Source organism: Barbatula barbatula, assembly GCF_947034865.1.
Source record: "Barbatula barbatula genome assembly, chromosome: 9".
Classification (NCBI taxonomy): Eukaryota; Metazoa; Chordata; class Actinopteri; order Cypriniformes; family Nemacheilidae; genus Barbatula; species Barbatula barbatula.
In genome coordinates this window covers 9,255,419-9,272,151 of record NC_136772.1, presented here as the reverse complement: position 1 = coordinate 9,272,151, position 16,733 = coordinate 9,255,419, and the positions used below count along the sequence as shown (strand labels likewise).

The window sequence follows — 16,733 nt, the reverse complement described above, 5'->3', positions numbered from 1 at the left end:
CATGGTAGGTTTCTGACTCAGCCATAGCAACGGTGCGCTTGTAATCCTATACATCATATTAATAATTCATCAACCTTAGACATATTAGGATACACACAACTAAATAAAGTTTGCTGGACAAACTTAATGCAATTATGGAATGGAATTGTCATTAGTTATAAACACTGTCAGACCAAAATTGTGTGTATGCACCTTGCTCTGTTAGGGTATTGACTGAATCAATATAGAAAAAGCATCTGTTAAATGACAGCTTGCTATTTATTTCATTGCTTGATTTAAAACAACCTTGATATTTACCATCCTCTTGATGAAAATATACCAGTCCGTAACTATCATAGTTACCATACCTACATAAATAAATAAAAAGTTTTAGGCTGTAAACAAAGAATCTGGAGAATCATCTGTTCATATTAACCAAATGAGTCAGACACCTGAGATGATACCATCGGGGCAGTTAAAGTTTCTGGTGGGGTATTGAGTGAACTGTGGCATGTGGTCTCCAGTCTCGTCAACAACAACAAGGATGCTGTTGTCACATCAAACATTTATTTCTTAGTTTACTTCCTGCGATTAATATTCTGTATTATGTTAGCTAATCATTGTTTAACATTTACATTTAGTCATTTAGCAGACGCTTTTATCCAAAGCGACTTACAAAGAGTTCGGGAAGCAATAAGCGATATGTCATAAAAGAGCAATTGTTCATTAGGTGCTAATACAAAGTTACTAGTTTCAACAAAAGCTAGACCACCACCTGTTGAGAGAAGAGGGTTAGTGTACGTTTTTCTTAAAATTATAATTGTATACCCTCTCCAGACCTGCAAACTCCTTACACGTTTGCATAGTCTTATCCATATTGCCAAAATCCAACCACTAGACAGCTTAACCAACCACAAGTAATTTTGCCTTTTGTAGTGTTTTTAAAATCTGACAATTTATAAGCTGCATGTGCAAATCATGATGCATTACACATTAGAGGAAGTGTTCTACAGAGAAATGTTCTCTACTGAAACTGCAAAACCACGTGGCAAACAGCTGGATGAAGTAGGCTAGTATGAGAAAACTCTAAAATACATATAGTTCTGCAAACAGACAAGTTTACACAGACGTTATTGCTATATTTTTTTGACCAGTAACATTAATAAACCGCATATCTGTTCAAATATATTATATTTATTTGGGCTGCTCCTATTAGGGAATTTCTCAATTCTAGCTTATAGGGAAAATCTAGGGGAAATACAGCAGACAATGTGATACGCTCCCCTGAGACAGAAATAATGTGGGTGCTTTCCAGTGTGCTAGACAGGTGGTACACTGAATTTTGCTGCCAATGTATGATCATATTAATATTGCATGAGGTGCTCCATGTCTGTTGAAGATGAATATAACAAGCTGCTATCACTACAATATGCACCAGTGATTAAGTGTTACATGTTAACACAAAGGAAGTTCCAAATTTACCTGGAAAACAATTTCATCACAATACTTTCACTTCCTCCTTCATTGAAGCATAAAAGTAAGGAAACAGCACAACTTTCTTTTATAACGAAACAAACACCTACAGCAGTGCTTTTAAGCATCAGGTGCAGCCTATAGCTCAGCATCCAGAGAATCTTCAGTGGTAAAGAAGGTAAGCTTTGGTCAAATTAATGAATGTACTATTTATAAGTGTGTGTTTAGGTAAAATGAAAATGTTTGTTTCATTCTTTGAACTACTAAAAACTTTTCTCACAAATTTAAGCTAAAAATATTGTTTCTATTTGCATTTATTTGCAGAAAATAAAAACTGTAGAAAAAGGTCAAAATAACAGAAAAGATGCTCTGAGTTTTTTCAGACCTCAAATACTGCAAAGAAAACAAGTAGAGAAATATTTATAAGCATGTATTTAAAAAAGTGAAATTTAAAGAAGTTAATGATTTTTTTACCATTATTTGTCATGCTGTCAGTCTTTCACACTGCTGTTGGATGACTTTTTGTCCCTCCCGAGGTTTGATTTTGTTGAAATTCAACAGACATTGGAACGGAATGACCACAATAAATCTAGAAATACCGATTTAATGAAAATTAAATCTCAATTCTTTATAGAGGGACCACAATAAATTTGATAATTTTGCTAAACAATGCATTGTCCTCTAAACAGTTTGTTCTGAACTGATCCAAACTTCTGTGTGTGTATTCAAAGATGCTGTGTGAAAGTAAGCTGTGGTCTTTGGCGTATGACTATGAACCTGAGTGTGCAAATCCTCGCACATGTTCCACAGTCACAGCTCCATCATCACCTCCCTCAAGCCAGCACCTCCCAGCCCAAATCCCAGTGCACACATCTCCAGAGAGGCACACTGATACGACCATGACCAATGGCAGTCCTTCCTCCAAAGCCCCTGCAGCAAGAAGACAGCTCTCCGTAGGTGTGAACATCCCCAGACAGTCAGCCTCACCAGAAGCGGAGGCCTTTTTGGTGCCTTCTAGCTGCCATAGCATCTGTCAGCACTACAGCGATTTACACATCGCCGGTGGCCAGGTGCTGCCTCTCAGCCCTAGTGCAGATGATGCACTTGGAAATAACAGTCAGGACTCCCAACCTGGTCCTTTCCTTCTGTCTGCAGATGTCCCTTCCCCCTCCATGCTCCCTCCTTTAGTCCATAAATACAGGAGCTCAAGGCGCTGGAGGGAAGAAAGCGCACGTGAGCGCTCCTCTCTTCTGCAGTTAGGTCTCCCCCTCTCTAACTCCCAGCTTAACAGCTATCTGGAACAGAAGCTGCTGGAGCTGTACAGGCAGTATCTGACCGAGGGACCCGCGGGGACAAGGCCCGTCATGGCCTCTGAGCTGCTTCAGACCAACCTGGACCAGATGACCCTGCAGCTGAGCAGAGAGCAGAAAATGGAGACGGCACAGGCCAAAGACATGCTGCTCAGCTGCCTGCTCAAAGTCACCAGCAGTTATCAGTCCAGCGAGATCAGTACTCCAATACTGCAGATATCCACTGAGAACATGTGAATTTGATGACAGATGTGGAAAGAAATAAAAGGAAATGCCTACGACAGCAAAATAAACACTTATAAATGTAAAAAAATACATATTTTAAATCAGCAACTATTATAACAGGGGAGTATGGACAAAGATCAGAAATATTTTAAACAGATCGCAAATAAAACAATTTTTTAAATATGAATAGTATACTAAAAAGTGATGCTGTACAACATAAGTTTACAATCTTTTAAAATTCGAACCTGAAATTTAGAAATTTGTTCCAGTTTCTATCACATCTTTATCGAACCACAATATTAGTGTTTTTATAATGTTTTTACACTAACTTTACTATTCGTTTACGCCACGCAAACTCATTCAAGTTTGCGTATAACTAGAAAAACAAAACAAAAAACTATTAGCAGAGTTTCAGAGCTTACTCCTTGTCATTTAATTGTGTAATATGAAGATTATAAAAAAATTTAAGCACTTATTTGTTATTCTTACAACACAATTGTTACTTTCAGAAAATTATACTGAGACTAAAAGCATTCAAAAGAAATCAAAACTATCTAGAATATTCAAAGTAGTAACCCTTTGCCTTGAATATTGCTGCCGTCCTTTGGAAGCCTTGCCAAAATATGTTTTATAAAACAAAATATAAAAGGTGACTTGACACAGTCTTTTATTCATTATGTATGACAGAAGATACATCCTGACCAGCAGAACCACATTGTAGCAGTAACTTCAAATTAAGATTAGACATTTTATATATATATATATAATTACTCATAACGTTTATATGAATACACAATTTATCTCTGCTTAAATTTTAGTTGATTGTTTTAATGTGATTGTGATGAATTTACTGGCAAGATGCGCAGGGGTGAAATGTCACAGCCAACACCAAAAAACGGAAATAATCTCTCAGCAAACCTGTGTATAAAAGAGTGTATGTGTGTGTTTGTTATAGAGTCACAGAATGACAGCTCTCCACTGTCCCAGTCCAGCTGAACCCTGATCCGCTGTAGTTTTTCTTTCACTGGGAGAAGAGTAGGTGACTGTGGTGTAAAATGTGCTTTGTATTCACCACAGAAATGTCCCACAAGCCAGATTCCACTGCGTGAAAATATTTTATTTCTCCTCTGAGCAGATTCTGTCATTACACCGAAGAACCAGCCTGTGCTGTCTCCAACCTCAACATCCCAGCAGTGAGTCCCCGAGTTAAAACCTTCTGAGCCCAGGACACATGCAAACATATCAAATCTGTCTGGATGGTCAGGGAGTCCCAGTTCTTCATCATTGTATCTAACACTGGTCAGATCATCAGACACAATGACATTACAATGAGCAGTGTTGGGGTTCAAAGTCACATGAGCTGAGGAAAGACAACAGACCAAAAATTACAAACCATGTCTTTCTACACGTTCTATCCGCCTTATTTTTGACAAGTGACGTACTTTCTTTTTGTGTTAAATCTTCTGTATTATTAGCCGGCTGATGGAAAACAATGGAAGTGTGTCGCCACGTGAGCAAACACAAAATTCTTTTAAAACATCTCTGAAGAATAATTTCACACTCGTGATCTTTACACCGTGGGAGGATGAAGTGGCCTGATATATCATATGAGGATTTATTCAATGAGTTGACGAGTCTTTGGTGCGCCACCATAAAAGCACAGACGTACCAGTAACTTTACATGCACAGTGGGAAAGTATACATGACAGACATGAGGTCATGTTTTTAAAAGCAGATATGAATACCAGTCAAAGTGGAGCAAACATTTCTGGATCCTTACAGCTAATAACTGAAGAATGGAGATGGCTGGTTGCTCTTGTATCGCAGGTCGCCACCTAGCTGCAGCATCCATCACAACTTTCTAAAAACATCCTAACCAAAAGCTGTCTGTTTTTATGTCTATACAATAAAGATAATACCTCGTGTTGTTCATTCTCTCCCTTGCTTTCTTCAGCTTTAATCATATAAAAATGCTAACAGCTAAATTTTAACTGCTGCTAATATTATTATACCACTATTTGGATACTGGTTTAGTTGAGCTAAATATGCTTTATATGTAATGTGATATTTTACTTAGTGTCACTCTCCCCGTAAACTCCTGCCTTTGAACGTTTATTAATAAATGTTAGCAATAGTTTATTATTTATTGTAGTCAAGTAGGTAAATTGTCCAGGAGAAAGGACATACAGTAGGCTAAAGTAATGAATAATGGATGCAGACATCCAGATTCAGGTCTGGGGAGTGTATTATGGTAAAAGATAATGGTTTTCAGACATTTCTTTGTGTTTGTACCGGCTATTATGGCAACCTCTAACTGCACACATTACTCTTGTTTCTTTGGGTTCCATAATAAATATTGACTCGCCCGTCAAAACAGCACACTCGTCTCACTCGCAATATGACTGCCATTAGCTAAAGTGGCTCACCGAATGTCTAAACACATACAGTTCAAAGATGTTTTTAACCTCATTTACATAAAAAATAAGGTGGATTGTAGGCATGGTAAATTATCAGAACTTGTTTTAAAAGGATTAAGAAATAATTTTTCCTTTTTACATATGAGCAATCATTTTACTACAAGAACAGAACTTTATTGCCAGGCCAAAAACCAAGCAGTCAAACAGTTTGTATCATTTTTTGTCCCAGTATGATGTCACACGGCAGCGAAAGACTGCCTCTCCAATCAGAATATCTACTTTGACATCCCTGCCACTGTAACCCCACATTTTTTAAGATGGGACCCCCAAAAATTCTGACTTGACCACCGTGTTGTATTGCTTTCATTGCATCACTCACATGAAAATATCGTACTTTTCGCCCGTCAAATGCTTGAATTTTGCACTTACTGTATGCAACATTTTCCTGCATTTTATGCAGCACAGCAAACTTCAAGTTGCTCAGGTGCTTTGGCACATCGATCAACATTCCTGAAATGTTCTCTGAATCTGGAAATCTACATTGGGTCCTAAAGAAAAAAAAAACATTAAAAGTCAGTGATGATGTTGAATGTGTATGATTTCAGAACTTCAAAGTAAATAAAAAGAGGGTGCAATACAAACCTTTTGACAGTCGTCTCATAGTTCTAAACCAAAAATTAAAATACATGTTCATTAGTAAAACACAATTTGTAGTCTCCAGTATATAACGAATACTAATTCTGCATTTGGTTTCATACCTGTAGGAATAAAGTTTCTTCGGCTTTCATCTCCTCCTCGATGGCTCTGATTGCGAGTGAAAGAGATGCAATCTCTCTTCCCGTTTTTCCAGTCTTCTCCTTAATAATCAGACCCTTCTGCTTTTCTTCCTCTCTCAGTGCTTTTATCCTGGTTGCTTCTTCGCTATAAAACATTTTGTGGAGCTTCACAAACTCGTCCTTAATCTTCAATTCGGTGTGTTGAGTCTGAAACTGAAACAAAATTCATTAAACGGTATAGTTCACCCAAAAATTAACATTCTGTCAACAACTCGCCCTCAAGTTGTTCCAAACCTGTATGAACTACTTCGTCCTGTTGAACACAGAGAAATATATTCAAATTCAGATATTTGAAAGAATTTTAGCAGTTTTCAGTTCTGGAACATCACTGACTACCACTTTATGGTAGTGAAAGGTGCTCCAGAACGGTTTGTTTTCCGAAATTCTTCAAAATATCTTATTTAAATTAACAATATGAATTTCTACTATGTTAGTGGATGTCCCAGAACTGAAAATTGCTAACATCTTCTAAATAACTTTCTTTGTGTTCAACAGAACCAATGCATTTATACAGGCTCGAAACCTGAAGGTTAGTAAACGATGAAAGAACATCCCAATAGTGGATGGTTCACTGAAAAACAATAGGGATGCAGGAATCCAAATGCATTTACAAAGCAGTGGTTCGACAACATTCAAACTTTTAATCTGGCCAATACTTACCACAATATGTTCTGCAGTTTCATGCAAAGTCTTACTAAAGTCTTCGAGTATTCTCAGCCTGTCATGCAATGGTTCTAGTGCAGTTTTGAGTTTCTCCTGAAATAAATGAAAGAGTTAGTATCCAATCACGTTAACCGATTTGTTCATTACCGTGTAGTAAAGAAGTAACTCACTTTAGCTGTAGAAATATCGGTGGACTGTAGCGAGGTGGTCGCAGTGCTATCATCATGTGTTGTGGAGTCGATCGCTTCTCGTCGTTTTTTCACCTCTACCGCCGCTGCAGGCGTTGACGCCGCGCATCGTCTCTCTCTGCTCTTCCTCCACGTATCCTTTATAAGCCATTTTAGTCTCTCCGTGTCTTTGGATACCCGATCGTACCTCAATGTGAGAGTTCTACACGAGCCGCAAATGGCCAGTCGTGTCGTGTCCTGAAATTTGCCAACAAATTCCTCCAACACAACTGTATGCTCCGCTTTGATTTTAATTTTGTTTCCGTGAAACAGTCGATGCTTATTACTTTTGGACGGATAGAACTCGTCACCACAGAGCAAACACAAATTTTCCAAACATTTCTTGCGTTTTTGCTGTTCCATAGTTGATTTCAGATTTACCCGCCCACCAGAAACAACTGTTACTATGTGGACGAACTGTGATTGGTCACCTAAGGTGGGCGGTTCTTGGTCAACTTCTTCGAAAACGAGCAAGGGCAGAGACTAGTGGCTAGACAGTCTGACTGACATGTGAAGCGATCAATCACATTTCGCTTTGTTAAAACGTGGGCGGGTATCAGGCTGGAGTGAGCAAATTATTATTTGACAGAGGATTTATGTAATGACTGTAACTACAGTGTATAAAACATATGGCATGTCTTCTTTACTGTCTGTCTTTTATCGCTGAAGCAGTGCATACTCAAAAACATATCACAAAATTATACACTGCATGACTACATGTGGTGCAGTGTCGTTGTCTGGCGAGTTGTCAAAATGATTGCTGCACTCTTCACTTGATTCCAACATATTTTTTAACACGTTAAATATTTATAATTCTGATTAATATTAGATTATAGTCAAACTGAATTTCGGTTCACTTTCAAATAGCTCCACTTGAAATGTAGTAAATTCTGTAAATGGACGTGATTCGTATCTGCATTAATAAAGCATCTTCTGCTATCTTCCACAAGGGAGAGTTTTGAGCCGGCGTAAATGGATAGTTCACCCAAAAATGGATTGGAATGGAATTTACTCACCCTCAGATTGTTCCAAACCTGTATAAATGTCTTCGTTGGGCTGAACACACAGAAAGATATTTGGAAGAATGTCGGCTCTCATACCCCATTTACTGCCATAATATGGAAAATAAATAATATGGAAGTCAATTGGGGCGTGAGATCTGACATTCTTCCAAATATAAATTTATACAGGTTTAGAAAAATCTGAGGATGAGTAAAAGATGACAGAATTTTCATTTTTGTGTGAAGTAACCCATTAATCAAAGCTCAAGAGACATGTTCCATAAACATGTAGGCCTACTGTTATGTATACATACCCCAGAATTTACTAGAAAATCTACTACTTTGAGGTGCTGGAGTTTTGCACATAATTTGCTGTACTTGTATATATTTATCTGTGGTTGAATAAACACATATGTTATCTTATGTGTAAATACGTTTATTAACAGTTGTGTTTTATATAGGCCTACATTTTCATTTACATAATGTTTATTAACTATCTTGTCGTTGCCATTCTGTAACCAAAAAACCTTGTCTGCATTCATTCATTATTTCAGTCAATCATTAATGACTGATTGGCAAATAATCTCTAATGGATGTGTGTTTGCCCTAAATACTGTGCCATATGCTATAAGATTATATTTATCATACTAATTTTATAAAATCATACTGTTTTTATATCAACAATTTTTTAAAAAGATAACAATGAACATACTGTACTTATGTTAATAAATTAAAATAGCATTGTAGGCTAAATGTTACATTCATTAGGCTTATTGTGTAAGTGTCAGTTTCAAACAATCTCCAAATCCATGAGCGTTATATCCCCCGTTTATATAACATCCATCACTGAAAGTGCAATGCATCCCAAAAAGGGAAAAAATCATTCTCACGCACCTTCTCTGGATCTGTTCCACATTTGTGGAATGATCTGCCCGCTGCTACTAGATCAGCAGTTTCTGTAGCCATCTTTAAGAATCGGCTAAAACACATCTCTTCAGTCAGCACCTGACCCATTAGTTCTGACTTCTATCACTTTTCTTGTCTTTCAATTCTATTTGCTTCCATTTGATACCTAATTTGTAAGCTTTGGATAAAAGCTTTGGATAAAAGCTTCTGCTAAATGACTAAATGTAAATGTGAAGGTTTTATGCTTAGTCTATTTAAGTTATAGGTAACTTTGTAGGTTTAAAGTAAAGACATTTAGAAAGGAAGTCTAAGATATTTGATAATGAGTTATGAGAAAACTGTAAGACTGGGTTAAGTTTAGTGCTTGTAAGAGGTCTTAAGTTAAGAAGTTTTTAAATATTAGTTAAGGTAAAAAAATTAAAAATGATCTAGTAATCCAACTGATCATAGCCATGCCACACATATTTACAGTAGTAATACAGAAATAAGTACATATCTTTTCTCATTTGTTTTTTATTTAAAAAGTGGATTGATATACCTAAAATTCAATTTTGTGAAACTGTCTATTCAACTGTAGCATTCAGTACTAAGTAACTTGCTTAAAATGCAAGGGGCAACTCACGTGAACCTAAAAGAAAAGATCAAAAGATCAGAACTGATGTTAATTGGTGACACCTCTCTAACCATGCATACATACAAACACACACAAAAAGCTTATAGTGGTTTGTGACTTTACTGTACACAGTGAGAAACAATATAAAAGAAAAATGATTGTGCCTCTAGAGAGATTACATATCTCTCTGAGATAGCTGTTGTTCATAATACAGTAAATATTCAAATCAGGATACACAACTAGTCTCTATGCATACTCAAGAGGTAAACATTCATACATAATGCTAATTCATTTTATAAACAACCTTTTTTTTGCAACAGAATTTGCAAATTTGTAAAATAAGAAAATACAGAAAGAAACTTACAGGAATAGTTCAGATTTTTTTTACAGTTAGACCTCTTACTGTAAAACGATTTTATTTTGACTTTGTTTCTAAGTTTGTTCCCCCCCCTTAAAGTCAGTACATGCTGCCATAAGACAAGATACAACAAATACATAAAGTTGACTTTGGGCATTTATTAAACCATATGGTATCTTTTATGTATTCAATATTTAGATTTACACTCTGTGACAGAATGTCCGTTTACAGGCCTGTGTTTCCCTGTGAAACATGCCAGCATGTATCTGAGTTACACAGCAGCTGGAGGAGAAAAAGACAAGCATATATCCAGTGAGTTATGACATTAGACTGAGAGTTAAACGGATTAGAAATGTGTAAAGGTCTACCTGTGAACCACCCAAAGTATCAATAAATGAAACCCAATAAAGCAACACAAAGAAACGAAACATAAAAATGTAATTGGTTATTGTTTCGCAAGTTAACATAAAACATTTCAGGTTTTTTCCCACAGATGAGGACAATATAGTAAACAGTATAAAATATCCAGATTCACAAATAAGAGTCTTCAGTCCCATAGTCCCAATGACCCTGTGATATTAGAGAGAAACAGCACTCTTCAGATATAAAAATAGATTTCTCGTCATTTAAAATCCCCTTTAGTATTTGAGAAAGGGTGCTGTTCCTCCTGCACTTTTGCTGAGAGAAGACAGCACCGCCTCCATCAACCCATCCTTTAGGCCTTCGTATATTTTGCATAATTTGTGATATATTTTCTTTTTCGATAAATCTGCAATTTAAACCATAAATACATACCTTACGTTGGACAACGGAAACGGAACGAAACGCAGTAGCTTTCGAGCAAAATGACAATAGTTAAATCATAGGCTATTTCAGTCCATCTTCAAAAACGGGTAGAAAAAAATGCATCTCCATCAAATGTCCACGTCCAACTTAAAAAAGGAAAAGAACAAAAGACAGGAAAGCATTGAATGCTAAAAATAAGGATGGCGAGATCAAACCAAACGTGAAGACGGAAGACGGTGGTGCTACAAATATAACACTAACATCTACACGAGACCCTGTATACCTCTGTGTGGTGTGACTTTGAATGCTCAGTTCACGCCTACAGTCCCAGCTAGATAAAACTGGTATGGCACTATGTAATCCCTCGCTGCTGGAGCAATGCCCAGAAGAAGATTTAGGGGGTAAGACGTCCTCAGACCCACTTACCGTAGACAGAATGATCGTTTTGCTCACAGGAACCCACTAACCTCGGTGTGTCCCGTGCTGTATACCTGCCACATGAGCGTATTAAGTCTCCCATGAGCCATGGTCTGGCTACAGCAGCTTAAACTGAACATGCTTTTCTTCTTGGTCCTAGTATTACCAGATAACACTGGAGATGCTCGTCTCTCTCGGCAGCAGGGGAAGCATCGCGTTGTTGCCGTGGTGTTCGTCCAGGCTATGCTGGGGGCGCAGGGTCTTGTTGTTGACGGGTCGCTGCCCGTTGAGGAGGGTGAGAGGCAGGTTGCAGTAGGTGTGCTGGGGTGGCAGCGTGCCTCCGGCCGTGAAGGGCAGCTCGTAGTCGTAGCTGCGGTAGTGCGAGTGTTTCTGCCGTGCCAGCGAATGCGAGCGGTAAGAGCTCCGCAGGGACGGACGCAGCTCGGGGTGAGCAGGCGCCATGGCGGCGGACGTCGCCGTGGCCATGGAGATGGCCGAGACGGTCTGCAGGTCGGCGAAGGGGCCGGGTTCGCCGGCGTCCAGCGCATGATTGGTCAGGGTTTGCTGGGGTCGGCGGTAGGGCATGGTGTAGCGAAGCTGCTTCCAGAAGCGCGAACCGGGCTTGTTGCTCTGTGGACCGTTCCAGTGCACCACGCTCAGGCATTTAATGGAGTGTTTTAACTCCTCCACCTCTTGGTAGTTAATGACTCCTCGCAGATCGGCGCACTCGATTAAGATCACTTTGACGTCCCCCGAGACCAGAGCGTTGCGCAGACGGGACTCCAGCTCAAATATACTCCATCCGCGACGCAGCACGTAGCTCGGGGTCAGCACGATGATCAGTCGTTTACTCATGTCTACGCTGCGAGACACGTCCTCTATGTACGCTACAGGACAGTGGAACGAGAAAGAGAGAGATCGTGAGATGCAACGATTCAGATTACAGGTGCTGAAAAGACAGTAACGGACAAAAGTAGACGAACACACAAGACGCAACAACCGCAGTCACTCATGAACAACACATTGACCAATGCACATGCAGAACTGTATGCGTGATGCGTGCGCTGTGCACGCGTGTCAATGACTTTGCATTAAAAGAAAGCTGTACCTCTAAGAAGATGTGTGTCATCCTGGTAATGATCACTGCTCATACCTGGACATAAACATTCAGCTTTCAGACACGGCACACATACAGGGCAAAAACACTGGACACAACATCAAATCATGATGCGAACATACAATGTCACATAAACAGATGGCTCGCAATGAAAAAATGACAATATTTGGGAGTTTAAATTCATGGACCAAATTCTACACAACAAAGAGTCTAAAAAAAGTTTTGTATTCTTTTGATTCCACTGTTTGCTAGCTAACATAAGGCTTTCTGATCATACTATTGCAGACGAGGGGGTTTAATTAGATTTTAATTACAAATGATTTAATTACTTAGCAGCAGACATTAGAAGGCAAGGTAAACCCAGCGCACTCTTGTTGTGTTCATAAGCTGAAAATGCCACATTTAGCTTTCATTAGTTCTGTATAATTAGTGATGTTTCCGAAATCTCTGTCTAAGGTGTTTTCCTCTGTGACCTATGCTTTTCCTAAAACCTCACCAGCAACGATGCCTTAGAGCGTCAAACATTTTGCTGTGAACATGTTTAAACATTTACAAACACACTAACGCGGACATACGCACACATAACACACGTTCTGCACATACTGCTGGTAGGGATTAGATCTCGGTCGGGGATGAAGAGCTTGTAGCCGTAATGTTTCTCCAGGACATCCGGGAGGATCTCCAGAGCAAATCGCTCCTCTTCCTGTAATTCCTGACCCCACTGATCAAGCTCCACCTTACTGTATGACAGGTAGGCATCGTATTCTTTATTTTCTGAAGGGAGAAAGAACAGGAAGCAGATATTGAGGAAAATGAGTTGAAATAAAAACCAAATGTTTTGTATCTCACAAAGCTTCTGTTAAAGGAAGTGTACAGTATACAGTGGTGGTTGCTGCAGTGCTATACTCAGTAAGTACAGTAGGGGGAGTGTGTGCTGCGTTTACCTCCGTCTGTATCTTCTCCACCAAAGTGATGCCTGTAGCAGAGCAGCAGCTCGATCCTGTAGCACTTATATATAGACAACAGCAAAGCCAAGAGCAAAAGAATGGCACCCAATCCACCAGCCAACTCCACTGTGTACATTAGCTCTACTGCGAGAGATGAAACAAAAACAACAGAGAGAGAGAGAGAGATGGAGAGAGAGTGAATTTGAATTTTAAATACAACTTTATTTTAACAATTATATTTCAAAATATATAAAACTGTTCAAACTGACATTTTAACATTCCTCTTTTTTTACATGTATAGTTAAAAAGCAAACACCAATTCATTCTCAGTACAGAATACCTCATTTACACCCCAAATGTCTAAGAACATAAACAGTCCACTAACTTGTAATAAGCAAATTCCACTTTTAATCTACCTGCCACAAGTACTCAAAATGGGAACCACACTTATTGTACCCAGTTTTGTTTGCGACATGTTGTCAGTGTTTTCATTTAAATGTGTACATAAAGAATAACTTAAAAATGTGCCTATCACAAAATTGTACTTTACCAGCTCGCAAAAAACACTGCAGCAGCTTTACTGTAAAGAGATGGATTCAGTACCACATTACTGTATGATTACTATATTGATGTACCATAGTTTTTGGATACTCCAACATAACCTGGTAATCGCAATCTTATTTTACTACATCTGAGTTATGTACTACAGCTTTGGGAAAGAAACCCATACCATCAAATATTTTTCTTCTTAAATACATAAGAACTTTATACAAAAATAAACATTAGTAACATAATTGCTTTCTTTGCAGTTCTCGAGGACTGAAAACTTTGCAGGAAAAATACTGGACTAGTCAAAAATTAAGGATGCAAACAAACTCAATAAAAAAACTATATTTTTATTTAGAATATGGGAGAAAGATTCATGGAGCGATGCAAAAATGTTCATTCCACACATACCTGTGCCATTCTCAGAATTTGTGTTAACTGCTGTCCCACATAAAAAAAAAACATTTAAAAAGGATTCAAGTATTCAAATCTTAGTTGTTTACTAAGATATTATCTATTATCTATTGAAACCCACAGTAATATTTATAATATCAGTAAGCGTAATGTATAAAAATAATAATTTACAGGTTACTTTTAATTGGGAGATTGGTTTCCCAAAGCCCTGAATTTCAACTTATGAAAATGTTTTTTTCCATTGTTGTTTTAAAAAAAATATTTTGGTGTTTTTAAGAAAGTTAAGTTCCAAAAAATATTTATGTATATTTTATTTTTAAATTATTAAACTTTATGTAAAAAAATGTGCCCTGATTTTTTATGTCACTACCGATACTGATTTTAGCCACACCTCTATATTTTTTATGTCCCTTTCTCTATTAGCTACATAGTGAGTACATTGGTTCAAAAGTCTGACTTTTCACGTCAGCACCAAACATCTTTTTTTCTGCAATTAAGCAAACATTTTTCTTGGACATACTCCATAAAATGTAATTTTGATGTCTGTATATCTGTTCAGAACTGTGCTTGCTAATCATGTGCTGATTAGCATCTTTGAGCTAGGCTCAAAAGTATTCAAAAATTGACACTATCAAAACAGTCACGACCTAAACGACCTAAACGTATCACTGGGTTTCGGTTGTGCCGAATTTATGTTTTGGTAGTGAACAGAAAACAAAAAGGAACATTTAAGGTCTTTGCAGATACAGTACAATCCGAAATTCTCATATGCGTTTTTTTTGTATTCGGTGCTCGTTTGAATGGTGTCTCTGGATTGTCAAAATGCTTGCTACAGATGAAAAAAACGCAGGAAATTGAACCCAGTCAGAATATTTTATGATAGACGAAAATATCGGAGGCAGTGTGTAAATGTGATTGACACAAAGTTTGGTCGTATTTTCGGACGCAAATATCAGACTCAATGTGCAATGGCCTATTTTTGGGGGAAATAAACCAAACTCTGCACTTATGCAAATCATTAGTATTTTAGTATGTTTTAGTAGTGAAACAGTTTGCCAGCTGTAGGTTTATGAGATATTAACTGTCAGATGCGTGTCTGGCTTATGTGCTGGCTGCGTATGTGCAACATAGTTAGTTATTTGTATTAACATAAAATGTTGAAAGTCCGATTCAACTGTGCAAATTAAATACTGTGGTCACTACCAAAACATTACCATCCCTACTGAATATTTGTGTGTCACGACCGGAATATTAAATATTTTATCAAAAGTAAAGTATATTAAATTATATTAACATTATAAGATGTTATGATAGTGTTTGGTTCAATGTATATACAAACTAATTAATCCTTAACTCTGTATGAAATCTGTATGATCCATTTTATGCCTTTTACAAAGAAAGATTATTGATTTACATGTTAATGTGAAAATCTTAATATTTAAACATAATACTTCTTATCATATTATTAGAAATATTATATTAATTATATTATATTAATATAGAAATCTTGGCGAGAGGAGGAACATTCAAAAAAATTCTGAAATTAAAATATGAAAATTAACTGCACAATGACTAGAAATGTGTACCTTTTGATATTATACAATGTGTATGAATAAAACCAATTCTGTAGAATATCCCACCTATAAAAAGTAAATTTCGGAAAACCAGAAAAAATTATAAATCAGAGACCATAAGGTTGCAGTGGTCTCCTAATTTCATCCATAGCTGGAAATATCTCCTGTATGGTTATAATACCTGTAATAATGACCAGCAACATACGAGTTGTTTTGGATGCTTGTCTCCAGCATGGACTAGGCTTCTGAACTAGGAATATATTGCTAGTTCACAAGAAAGACCACCATGACTTTGCTGCTCTATCAAGAGATTACCACCAAACCAGCACATAAATTCATGCTAAGCTGGTCTTTTCAGGAGGCTTGATTCAGGGCAAGCTCAATTCACACACCAAATTCCTTCAAACAAATGAACAAAAGGAAAAGGCAGAACCACATACGCGAGGGGAGAGAAATAAGAATTGACTTCAGAATGATTAAGTGCTAATGATGTTCGTATCAGCCTCTGTGTACCAGCAGTGCAATAGCTAATGGAGGAAAACACACAAAGTACACTCAGATGCTTCAGGGACGCTGATTCTCAAACCGTGTGTGTGCGTGTGCTTAGCAGTGAGCTGAAAGAGAGCGTGTGCACATGAGAGATTTGGTCTGTGTTTATGTGTGCTTTGAGATTATCGGCATGAATGTGTATATACGGCTGAGACGAGTTGAAAGAGTATGTATGTGTGTGTATTCATTTATTTGTGTGCGTGCATGTGTGAAAGAGAGAGAGAACAGTTGAATAGTTTTGAGTTGGGCTGAGAGGGAGAGAATATGTCTGAACTGCTGAAGCTGTCTCTTCCTCTGAACAGCCATTAAAAGAGAAGATAGGACGCCTTCAAAGCGGCTCTCGCAAAAAGAGAGCGAATTTTAGAGGCTGATGTA

At 37.7% G+C, this 16,733-nt stretch overlaps 3 protein-coding genes across 5 annotated transcripts in view; 1 reads left to right on the top strand and 2 right to left on the bottom strand.

Annotated features, from left to right (window-relative positions):
• Positions 1 to 1,541: 1,541 nt before the first annotated feature.
• LOC306898660 (TLR adapter interacting with SLC15A4 on the lysosome) lies at positions 1,542 to 4,924 on the top strand. 3 transcript variants are annotated; one of them, XR_013787137.1, is made up of 4 exons: positions 1,542 to 1,630; positions 2,184 to 3,066; positions 3,943 to 4,022; positions 4,123 to 4,924. XR_013787137.1 is itself a non-coding variant. In XM_079464331.1 (2 exons), the coding sequence occupies exon 2, from the start codon at positions 2,184 to 2,186 to the stop codon at positions 2,997 to 2,999; it is 816 nt and encodes a 271-aa protein (XP_079320457.1). In that variant the 5' UTR covers positions 1,542 to 1,630; the 3' UTR covers positions 3,000 to 3,679. The 3 variants fall into 3 exon arrangements, 1 of the variants encoding a protein (XP_079320457.1); XR_013787138.1 differs by having other exon boundaries at positions 3,943 to 4,922; XM_079464331.1 differs by lacking the exons at positions 3,943 to 4,022; positions 4,123 to 4,924 and having other exon boundaries at positions 2,184 to 3,679.
• LOC306898659 (E3 ubiquitin-protein ligase TRIM35-like) lies at positions 3,639 to 7,549 on the bottom strand. Its single transcript, XM_079464330.1, has 6 exons — positions 7,074 to 7,549; positions 6,901 to 6,996; positions 6,163 to 6,393; positions 6,047 to 6,069; positions 5,834 to 5,952; positions 3,639 to 4,347 (listed from the first exon to the last, which is right to left on the bottom strand). Exons 1-6 carry the CDS (start codon positions 7,491 to 7,493, stop codon positions 3,815 to 3,817), a joined length of 1,422 nt encoding a protein of 473 aa, XP_079320456.1. The 5' UTR covers positions 7,494 to 7,549; the 3' UTR covers positions 3,639 to 3,814.
• A 2,007-nt stretch (positions 7,550 to 9,556) lies between these two features.
• The window catches only part of il1rapl1a (interleukin 1 receptor accessory protein-like 1a), a 68,182-nt gene continuing 61,005 nt past the window's right edge, over positions 9,557 to 16,733 (bottom strand). Inside the window, exons 9-11 of the mRNA XM_079463520.1 lie at positions 13,273 to 13,419; positions 12,932 to 13,102; positions 9,557 to 12,098 (exon numbers count right to left, since the gene is read on the bottom strand). Coding sequence (XP_079319646.1) covers positions 11,374 to 12,098; positions 12,932 to 13,102; positions 13,273 to 13,419 — 1,043 coding nt within the window. The 3' untranslated portion in view covers positions 9,557 to 11,373. The remainder of the gene's footprint in view (positions 12,099 to 12,931; positions 13,103 to 13,272; positions 13,420 to 16,733) is intronic.